A 12,062-nucleotide genomic window follows, 5' to 3' on the forward strand; every position below is an offset into this window, starting at 1 on the left:
TTAATCACTTCTAGGAAAAGAAGTGAATATTGTGCTTGTGCAAGTAAAAGCTCATGAAACTGCATGTAAAATTTAAGAATTAGCCCTTTCTAGCATTTAGAGTCCAAAAGAATAATGGAAAGAAAACACTGAGTCAACAGTGGAGCATCTGCAACCGCTTTCAGGGAAGATGGAAGATAAACCAGTGCTCTGGAGGAGCCTTCCTATGTGACAGACGTCTTCAGCATTCCAGCTTGCTGGCTATTGTCACCGTTCGGTGCAAGGAGAAACACTACTGGGACAAAGATAATTTTAATATAGCTGCACAAAAATATCTCTTGGCCCATCAGGATTAATTGGCTAGTTGTCTCCCATCCAGGTTCCAAGCAAGATTCAAATCTGTCAGCAATTTATCCTTGCTTACCATATGAGCTTTGTTTGTACTGATTTTGAGATGCTGGACACATAAGAAGTATCAGTACCAAAAGAATAAGCATTTTTAGTACTGAACTGTCATTTCTAAGCATCCGAGGCTAGATTCAAGCTATTTCAGAAAGGAGCCTTTTGGTACCACACAACAGCAGCTTCACACTGAGGTGAGCTTTGGCAGGAAAGTAGAGGCTTCCTCTTGAGAAACCAAACCCAGTTCAGCTGCAGGGTGGAAAAGCTCCTGCTAGAGGAAAAGGTTGTGATTATTTTGTTGGATCTAAACTTTATTTTTCTTTTGCTTTAAAACAAGATTAACTCTTCGGTTCCATCTTCCTTGTCACTTGGTACGTCCACGTATTTCATACAGCAAGATTTACTGACTAGTGAACGTGTCTTATGTTTTCCTTCCCCCCGCAATCTCACATCTTTTCCACTTCTGTATGGTTCATATACAGCAGGAAACTGCATTTTTCATGGATGGTTTTAATTTGGGGAACCATAACCTAGTGCCATGTGCATTTCTGGCCTCCTCAAATCTTCTGGTCTTCATAGATGACAAGCTGATTTTTATCGTAGCACAACGGTGTAACAACATCCGTACTGATTCACAGTCCCGGGGTTATTACACTGGCAGCAACATTATTTCTTAAAACATTCATCACCTGTTGTTAGAAGCGACAAATTTTTACTTCATTATATAGTTGGTTCTTTTTCACATAAGATGTTTTGCTTTTTTCCGTCTGTTAGTTTCCATGAAGTTGCAACACAGTTTTGGCACAAACTGGGTAATTTCCATTACAATCTATTCATCTTTCTTCATATTTTTGTCAAACATCTGGAATCGTTCTGCATCTCTCAGTAGAGCAAATATTGCCTAAATCTTACTCCTCAGAAGAGTGGGGAAATGATGCTAGACAATGCTTTGACTAACACATAACGTTCTGCATTTTCATAACCAAGTATCTTAATTTCCCAACATAATTAATATTTACTCTGATTCAATTCAATGTCAAAAGAATTTCATACAACAGTTAATTATTTCTCAAGATATCCTAAAGAGTACTAGAAATAACAAAACATTGTAAATATACTTACATGCAGTTCCAAGAATTTCAAGAAGTATTTTGGGGACTATTTAAAAAAAAAAAACCCAAACAAAAAAAACCTCCTTGAGAATTTGTGACAATTTCTTTCTTTCAAGACTAAAAACTTGTTTTTAGATGAGAAGTTACAAGTTCACAACTAGGAAAAGCAATTTGCTATTAACTGTATTAAAGTAGTTAGTTAACATTTGAGTCTGTTCTTTAACAGTATACTTTTTTCAAAGCGAGTGGAAAAAATAATCTTAATTAGCCATTAGGTCATCCTGATAGCTGTGTCAGTATTCAAAATGGGCAAATATGCCTGTTCTTCTACTATATTTTGATTTATAAAATTTAATATTTATGAAATATTAAAATAGTAACACTAAAAAAAAACCTCTTCTGTACATCTGTAGTACAGGAAGCAAAGCACAAATTTTCCTTACTACAATGGCAAATCATCATCTGCAAAAAGCCTCTTGTAATTTCTGGATTTAGCTTTCAGATAGAGAAATGCCCCAGACAGTATCTTAAGCCAAAAGAAACAGAACGGAATTTTATACCAAAAGCCCAAGTTTATATTGTGCTTTTCAGGTTACAACATACTGCTCACTCACGACTACCCTCAATTCAAAATAAGAGCTCATTTATCTTTTAACCATTTCGAGCACTCTGTAAACACTTCCTCTAGCTGCCTGCATGTCCTTAGTGTTCTCCACTTTCAGAGAAGCTGTCAAAAACATTGTAGACACCAGCCATGCATACTGCCAAATTTTCTAGAAGCCAGTTTGTTTTTCCACCTTCTCAAATCCTCAAGAACTTTGCAGAAACTCCAAATAAAAGCCAAGTTTTTCTTTTGCTCAGATGTCCGTGACACAAAGCAGGCCTTTTATCCTTCTTCAAGGATAAAAGGTAGCTCCAGCAGCGTCCAGACTTGTCTGGAATCGAATACTTCTTAGCTTACTTCACAGTACAAGCACAAATATCTGAATATCCTTGCCTACCACACCTTTCCTGACTGGCCTGCAACAGTTCTCGTATACCTTTTGCAACCACGTTTTCCAGGGTTTTGGAAAAATAAGTCTCCTCCACCAAGTGTTGGATTGGAGTGGGGTCAGACTAAGGACAGACATCTCACTTTCAACCTTTAGACATCTTGGAGAATCCATCTGTTTTCTCTTGTGTATTGGCAACGTTTCTTAGTAGACGTCTTCCCTTCAGACTGGAAACCATCAGTTTTCTTCTTCTGACTGGTAGCAGAGATGGGTGACGAGCACCTGGACGGTGAAGCCTCTTTGTTCAGGGAGCAATCCTGCCCGTGCTGTGCCAGCTGCTGGGAACACTGCTCACACAGCAAGGAGAGCAGCCATCCAGCTCCGAGGCTCCGTCAGCGTTCCTCCTCTTCTCACACCACCTTTACCACTCCACTGACTGAAGCCACGTGGTTGTCCATTGGGAGCGATATTCCCAAATAAACAATCCAACACAGGAAAGCATCTTGTTTCAGACCTCTGCAGTTCACTGTTGAGAAACGCTGGGCGATTTGCAAGTCCACCTGCCTGTGCAATTTCCTCATCAGTTGGTCCTCAGCACCATACCCTTCAGTTGTCCTCAACAGAAGGGCTGGTTGATCTGTTCCCTTCCCAGACTTGTTCCCACATCTGCAATTCTCAGCAAGTATTCAGAAAAATAAGTCACAGATTTTTAAGAGGTCAGTGAGCCAGGAATACTGTAATTTAAGCGGAGACCTGCGTGTATAGTTACCAAAGAAAACACGTTAGACTGGAATAATGAAATGCCTGAACGCACTGAGTGAGGTAAGTAATATTAAACTTGCACCACGACATGTCAAGCAGACAGACAGGACTGATGTAACGTTAGGTACCTATTACCTCAGCGTGAAAGCTGTGCCTCTTGCTAGACTGACTCCTCGCGTGGCCAGCATAACAAATAAAGAATCCCTATTGTTGGTTTTTTTTTTCCACTTCTACACTGGAAGTGATGGTGTAATGACCATCATGGAAGAACACATACAACGTCCTGCTAACGAGAGCAAACCATGTATAGTCATTAAAATGGGAAGACCAAAGAAAGAATGAAAGTCATGTAAGCCAAACCATTTAGACCTGCTATGAACTGAACGTGAGATAATTTAACCCCTTTCATATTAATTTTTAAGAAGAGGTATCTCAGAAAAGCATTCTCATTTAGAAGCCCGTCAAGCACACTGTATGCGACACAAAAAGAATAGTAAACCACACAGAGCATTAGCATGTGAAAGAAACATGTTGCAATTATGTCAAATACTGCTTTTTATATTTTATTAACAAGCAAGCATCCCTGGAACTGGGTCTATATAAAAAATACTTCATTAACCAATACAAAGGAGTTATATAAATTTATTTTATGCAATACTGATTAGTTTTGGAAATTCCCACTTTTAATGTTTTAATTTCATCTTTTATTTAAAAAAAAAAAATCACTAAAAGGACACAACCCACAAAAATACAATCTGTATCTGCTCTATATTTACAGATAACTGGTCACTATTAAGGCACAGATTTAAAACTAACATTTTTATGTAGCAAGTCAAATATTTGTGCATAATATAACACTAACAATACGGTACACTGTACTGTCATATTCCCTTTGTGGAATCAAAATAAGTGAGAAATTTTTTTCTTCCAGTGTGTTCTTTTTTTTTTGTGTGAAGCCCTATTGAAAAATAATGCTGTTAATGGGAAATTCTTCACTTTGGTGTAGATGATATAAGCACTGCTCAGCAAGAGACCACATCAACTTAATACTGTAATAAAATCAGTTTCTGAGTATAGTACTGTCTAGATACATAGTATGTACTTACAAAAGACAAAAAAAAAATAAATCTAAGAGTGTAAAGGGTTTTTGATGCTTTTAAGTTTAGGCAAAAAAGCAAGAAGGGGTTGCAGAAAATTCTGTACAAAGTGTTGCTGACTATTTAAAATATTTTATAAAATTAACATGACTGAACACAAGTTGATTTGCAAACACTGGTCTTGCAAATGCAAACACTTAAATGACAGCTCATCTGTAAGCACGTAAGTAGTTCGTGTGACTGGAACTATCTACATGCTTAGAAGTAAGCACAAGTGTAAATAATTTTAGAATTAGAAGTTGTGGCTTCCACGAGGGTTTCCATGAAGTTTCTCTTGCTCGTGTAACACATACACAACACAAATATCTCCGCTGTGTGGCTACTGACTTTTGGCATCTGAGCACAGTAACTCTGATGTGACCAGCTGCGTGCACACAAGATGCAGGTTTATCCACTCAGGTCCGTGGTACAATTTTAAAACCAGAGGAAGGTAATTGCTACGGGATCTATGGGGGAAGTCACCCAGCTATACACCATTAAGTAGATATGGCTGAAACGAGTACTGAGCAGTTGGGTTTTGCTAACCGCAACAAGACTTTATATTATTGCTTGATCATCTATGCCCTCAAGTAACAGTTTCTTTAAATTCCCTTTGTGTGTGCAAATTTCTCTATACATCACTTCGTATTTTCACCTTAAAAGAAAGAATTATCCAATGGAAAGTGTCAAAACTATTTCTCACCCATTTTTGCATAAAAACCAACTACTGTAAATGTTATTCTAATGCCTTCTGTTAAGAGCACTTGACAGTGGTTTATGTCCATCTCAAAAGGCTTGTACACTGAACATAAATAATACATTACAGTAGAGGCAATTCACAATAATCCTTATGGGAATGTTTTTCAACAAATTAATGCTTGGAAACTTCATATTGCATTGCAGAAAGAGGCACTTTTATGAATTCCTTCATTACATCAGAACCCTTCAGAAACCCAAAGCAAGACATCTGTAAAGACAGAGAAACGATATTGCCAAATTATTTGGACTTTCACAGTATACGAATGCAATAGTTAGCTCTAGCCACTTACAATATGGACTCTTTCTCTTGAACATAACTTGTTTCAGAAATAGTTCATCTCCAGAGTTTTAATCACTTCTGCAGCTGACAATTACAAATCTAGATTGAACGAAACAGATGCTATTACACCTATTTTATGTAGGTCACTTAATTGCTGCATGCATAGTCATGTAAGTAATATGCGTCACTTATTAAATGGCAACAGTGCTGTCTTGTCAAATTAGATTAGTTGTCTGCTTAATCAAACTGACAGCCCAGAGCTCTAGTTTGATGAATGCCTTTCATTCTCTACCATAAATCTGCAGTAGATCAGTTTAATCCGTTACGTATTGTAGGCGTATAGGATCTAAAAATAAAAGTCTGATATAAATAAGTGTCCTTTAGTGGCAGGGTACTAAAAATAGCCCTTTGCTTTGAGACAACCATTAAAAACAGTTTTAGCATAACAGGCAGCAGTTAAATACGATGACTGCAAAGGGTTAATATTGCAAGGTCCATTTTGGTCTTTCATTGCATCTGTTACAGTGAGTGAGTATTATTAAAAGCAGCATTAGACTGCTTCATAAGAGTGTAATAGGATTGGTCCGCTACCAAGTGGCTTGATTTTGGAACAATCTCTTCAGATAACTACCGGGGAGATAGAAAAAGATCTGCAAAAGAACCAGTTTCTAGTACCATTATAGTGAGATGTGACTTAATGCAGGAACACCTGAAAAAAAAATTTGATTAGTGCCAATATAAAAACTGATATGGAAATGAAAGAGAGAAATAAATTTCCACAGGACAAGAAATCAGAACATGTAAAGTGCAGAAAGACCTCAATAATTATTTTAAGCAGTACCAGAAAAATCCATCTTGATAAAACCAAAATCTATGCTCTCTGGCATCCCAGCTCTTCATTCTTCCTTCATTCAACAAAGTAAAAATTCAGTGCATACATTATAGTTATAGGTAATAAAATACTAAACAAAGAACCCTATATTATTATTATTGCAAATTCTGTCCAATCTACACAAGTAAAACGCAACCCACATTTGGTGTTTTGAAAGACAACAGACAAAAATGTGTTTCCTCTTTTTTTTTTTTTTTTTTTTTTTTGGCACAGTGTTGTGCAGACAAAAGGCTTTGGTCCTTGACACCCAAACTCCCAAAGTGCAGAGGGTGGTGTGCAGTGAAGGCTGTCCACAGGATTGCCATGTCCATCGTTCCACAGCTGACGTTCCGAGCCCCAGCTGACTGCTACCAGCGGCCACTGACACTGGCAATGTCCGAATGGTACTGGCGTGGCAGTCTTCCACTAGCTCCACCTTCCAGGAATGAGGCGCGTATGTTTGATGGGTCAAAGAGCTTTCTTCGGTTTTTATTCAGTTCTATAAAGGTCACATACACACACACACACACACAAATGTCTCATCAGAAACTAATCTTAATATTTTGATCTAAACCAAAAGCAAACCACCTATTTAAGCAAACGCAATATTGTAGACAGAACAGTATGAACTGAGAGGTTGTGAGGTACCCGTTCAATTTAACAGCTCAACAGGATAGTTAAGAGTGCCAGGTTAAGACTCAAAGGCTGCTTGGGCTGCAGGCAACTATTCACTGCCATTTTATTTGGCACTGATACAGTGCAGAGACGATAATATTTTGCAATAGTGATTTAGATCAAATTGACACAGCTGAAACACTTTAAAAAGGTTCTGTTAGGATACTCAAAGGCTACGATCTTCCTGAAGGTACAAGCACACGGAATATACGGCTGCAGCACAACCGTGCAACATAAACTGAGATGACAGAAAAGCTTATTAGCATCTTGATCATTTCTCAATTTCTCAATGCACAATTCTTTATTTTAAACACAACGCTGAAACAATACTTTAATAGGGGCTTCTGAAAAAAACCAGATGCTCGCTTCCCATCCAAACATGCACCCTGATTTTGTATTAGCAATTGCTCATCCAATATGTTTTTCCTTTCTGCACTTTTCTATTCTTGTAAACAAACTCCATGATAGATACAAAAGACTGAAAGACTACATAGATTTTCATGACCCCTGCTGGACTAAGTACATCGCATTTTTTCCCTCTTTATACCACCATTTTAAATTAATTAAAAAAACCATTCACTAATAGCATCAGTAGAAGAAATAGAATTGGGAGAAAAATGATCTGGTGTTATATTGAGGCATCTGAAGAAAACTCTTCCTCTGACACAGATTCATTGCCTAGACAATGACAATAGAGCACTCATATGTACTGTGAAATCTCAGGCTATTTATTACAATTAGAAAAAGTCTGTTAAGCATTATATACTACAACACATTGCAAAAATTTAGATCGGCCTTCATCTTCCTGCATGTAGGGTACAAGACAACCTTTTCATTAAAGTGGGTTGGAAAAATTCCAAGTTACATGTTTCTTCTCAAACCTATACATGTTGCAGAAACAACTGGCCTTGGAAAAAAGAAAACCCACAAACAAAAAACCCAACAAAACCAAAGTACCCCCAAACCCAGGCAGTTTTTCCCAACAGGATGATTACTCTGCTGAGCAATAAAGTGGAGGACAGGGAACCAAAGCTTGAAAATGCCAGTTCTGAGCAGCATGCCAGTGTGTAGTGCCCTTCAGACTCTGCAGGGCCAGAATCCCAGAGCTTCTAGGACCCACAGTTTTGGGGCATAAACCAAATTTCACCATGTGCTGCAAAACAAACTTTCCACCAAGCTCCAATTTCACAAGGGGACACAGGACTAAGCAACCGAAACCTTATTCAATCATGTGATAACTCTATAAAGCCTGGTTTTAAGCACCTTCTGATGAGAGGCAAGCCAGTACCACCTCTGTGGACTAGAACCTTACTTTTCAGTCTTTCAAGATTCTTTGTCAACTATAAGCACACAACTCAATTGAGAATAATACAAACAATACTTAAAATCAACAAAAGGTAATCGGTGTTACTTACCTGAGATTGCAAGCAGCATTTTTCTTCTTGCACCAAAAGTGGTAATTCCTAACTCTTTCAAATCTTGATCGGTAAGAGTAAGGAATGTCTGCAGATCAATCTGGAATAAAAAGAAACAGGAAAATTATGCAAAACACGTCTCTCCCCGAAAGTATTAAGCCATAAACGTGGTACAGAATTTTCTTTCCTACTGCATTGTACAGTTACTCTGCCAACCTATTCTCTGGATGTCAACAGCAAACATTGCTTTCCATGGCTTCTTCACACAGTTGTTCAATTGGCTACTCTGCACTTCTGACAGATGAAAAGAAATTAAAGAGTGAGCAGTTTTAGAATAGCACAGAAGATCAATTAATCTTACTTATTCGTGTCCCTTGATTTTGAGCTACAATGCTACACTGTAGTTGGGAATTGCCAGGTATAGAAGTCAGTAGATATAGGAGGTGTTTTAGACTACAGCTGGTAAGCAGAGAATGATGGCTCAACTGCTGGTGACACATCTGAGTTAAAGCACCGAGTATTTCACAGAACTCCAAGTGTGTGCAACCGCGTACATTTGTGGGTTTTTTTGCTGCCAGTACAATTCACAGAAATGTAGCGGACAACTGATTAGTTTTCACTCTGGCCAAACTACATGGTTCATCTCACACTTATTAAGCAACTCCTGAGGTAAGAAAAATCAAAATAAAACCCCACCTGTCAAACAAAAGCAATCTTTAGTGTTGGAAACCAACATAGCTGTGTCTCCTTTTTAGGGCAGTGGCTAAAATAATAAGAAAGGATTAATGACTGGATAATATGGGTATTATGGAACATGCAGGGGAGTACAGAAGAAATAAACCTGAGGAACTGCGCACGGAATTAACTGAGGCACAGCTGGATTTATTCGTTCAAACTGAGGACTGACCTTGCTACTTTAGGACTGGCTGCAGGCAAACCCACGCTGGCATCTGTCCCACATCTGCCAGTGCTTTGCAATCCCAAAAGAGTTCATTAGCTCCGATGCAGCCAGTTCCTAAGTGCTTTTGTGCAGTACTGCACAGGAATAAAATTGCCCCCCAGCACTTCAGCAGCATCACAGAGAGAGACACGAAATACTGGCAGGAAATGCAACAGATCCAACTGCAAGACACTTCAGTGGACTCAGGAGGGTCCTGTGAACCCACACACACGAGTGATTTAGTGTACACAAAAAGATATAAATTTGCCTCATGCCTGCCCTTGGAATAGTGTAGTACACACTTGAATGCTACGCCCCTGGTGCGTGCAGTTTTCCTCTCGTGGAAGCAAATCTGGAGCTAAATATTGACACACCAGAGCTACTCATGCAATACGAACGGAAGGTCCTCTTGGAATTTGTTTTTCATGAACACATGCACCATTCTGAGTGACACGGCTATCTGTGCAAAAACCCACTCTGGGAGGTCTATTAGGAGAAAACATGCAGGTGCAAATCCAAGACCAGCAACTGGTGCAGACCTCACTGCTGACAGAGATGAAAAGAGGACAGATGGGTCCAGAACACAGGAAGATGCCAAATCCAACTATGGTGCTTCCCCTGTACCACATGAGACACTGACACAATCCACGCAGACATCTGCTTTGCTCCCCAGTACACCCAATTCCAATGTGTGACACACACAACTTCCCACAAAGAACTATGGTGCTTTCAGGACAAGCCCAGGGCTCTAAGCCAGTAAGTCTTGCAGCTGGACTCGTACTTTTTGTGACACAGTTAAATCTGTCACTAGAATAAACCATCTGCAGATAACTAAGTTGACTTATATAGTATTCCTATTTTCCTTATATATTATTCCTATATTGACTATATAATATTCCATGGATACGAAATACTACACTTGGACTGAACTGCGATTAGTTGGTGTGGAGATGTAAAGCTCACACAGATGACTGACCATGTCTCCCTGTTGGGAGTGGATCAAAGGAAGTCAACCGGCACACAGGGGAAGGGGCAAGGGACGAATACATGTGACCCCAGGATTGGCCAAGACAAGACGTCAGTACTGACTGCAGTCTGGATTTCCATCACCTATATATGAAGCTGACCAAAAGCTATTCAATTCTAGTTAACATCCTAGGTTATAAGTAAGAGCCAAGGTTTAAACTTCCTTGAATGTAAAAACCCACATCCAAAAATCTAGTTTAATTATGTGTTAAGTATAAACCAAAGGTGCAGGACTAACTCACGTCCAGGCTGCCTATTTGGAAATTGAAAGACATGAAACACAGCTTTGAAAGAACAGCTCACGAAAAACCCGTCATAAAGTGAGAAGTCTTCGTGGGTTTGGTCAAGTGACAGAACAACTACTGCTGGAAAGCATGCTACAGACACAAAGGTGTATTTCAAAGGAACACTAACCTCTTGCTGTTGGAATACGTCTGTGTATTTGCCCAAACCAAGTTTGCTGAACAGCTCGGGTAGATCCGATCCTTTAAACAAACTGTTCAGGTTACAGCCATTGCTTCCTGTCAGCGAGGAAATGCAGTCCATGTAATTACTGCTGCTGAGATAGTGTTCAGCTGAAAGGGAAGAAACACACTTTTTAATCACATCACAAAAGTGTACAATTGTCTGTCATATCAACAACGTATTCAATTAGATCATTAAATTAACAAAATATTTAAATCTTTATTATTCAGCAAAAAAAACCCCAAAACCTCTCAGTGGTCTGAGACAATGAACAGCATAAAGCAAATTTGTTAATTAAGTTCCAGTGTTTGTTTTCTATAGAAAGATACTTGGGTAAATCTTTTAAGCAATAAAATCACATTACGTGAACTGTCACATGGATACAGGTCAGGAACTCATATAGGGGAAAGAGCTGCAAGACCCTGTTGCTCTTCCTCCTCTTAAGCCCTCTTCTACTCTTTTCCCCAGTGAATGTGTTGGAAAACACCATTGCACACAAAGGCAACCAGACCTTTTTGGTCTGGATGAGGAGAAAACCATACTGGAGCAATCCCTGGTAAAGGAACTACATAACAGCCACACATATTTGGCTATTATTTTAAGTACAATACAGACAAAAAAATAAACGCCACAGTCTTTTTAAAGACTAAAACTGGAAATAGTCTCCCATTACAATTTTAAGTTGCATTCCTAAAAGGTCTATCTTTAAAAAAAAAAGTTGTCAGGGTGAGGTTTTTAAAAGACCCAAGAAAATCCATTTAGCAGCACAATCCCTTTCCTCTGTGTGTGCATACTGATAGTATGTAATCACATAGTTCATAATTATTTTTCCTCATGCTGTGTGAGAAAAGGGTAGCTCCCAGGGTGTGCAACAGGCAGTTGTGTAAATGGGGTCACTGTGAGTGCTCCCTCCTCGTTACAGACACAGGAAAGAGTAACAGCGAGTGCCCAAGAGGCTTACAGGAGGTAAGGGATACTTGCCCAGGTGACTAAGATTAAGATTGCCCCAGAGACTCCTGTTATGGCCTCCACTATAGAATTCCAATAGGATGCAGAAACCATCATTTTTCACAACTGGCATTCACACATTTCTTATTTTCGGGGCACAAACTAGTTGGAAGCATTTGGGATTGGGTTTCCAGAGTGGAAAATTTCTATCAACCTCAGTTCCATTTTAGAAAAGAGTTTTAAAACACAGCAAACTGTTCAGTGTTGAAAATGTAAACACTGAGTCTGACAAGTGAAGCA

General features: G+C 38.9%; 1 protein-coding gene across 2 annotated transcripts in view; it reads right to left on the reverse strand.

Moving 5' to 3' along the window:
- Nucleotides 1-3,869: 3,869 nt before the first annotated feature.
- The window catches only part of BICC1 (BicC family RNA binding protein 1), a 110,889-nt gene continuing 102,696 nt past the window's right edge, over nt 3,870-12,062 (reverse strand). For both annotated transcript variants that reach the window (XM_074924360.1, XM_074924361.1), the window contains exons 19-21: nt 10,764-10,924; nt 8,384-8,483; nt 3,870-6,792 (exon numbers count right to left, since the gene is read on the reverse strand). In XM_074924360.1, coding sequence (XP_074780461.1) covers nt 6,662-6,792; nt 8,384-8,483; nt 10,764-10,924 — 392 coding nt within the window. In that variant the 3' untranslated portion in view covers nt 3,870-6,661. The remainder of the gene's footprint in view (nt 6,793-8,383; nt 8,484-10,763; nt 10,925-12,062) is intronic.

The sequence above is a fragment of the Athene noctua genome, chromosome 21 (genome assembly GCF_965140245.1).
Source record: "Athene noctua chromosome 21, bAthNoc1.hap1.1, whole genome shotgun sequence".
NCBI lineage: Eukaryota > Metazoa > Chordata > Aves > Strigiformes > Strigidae > Athene > Athene noctua.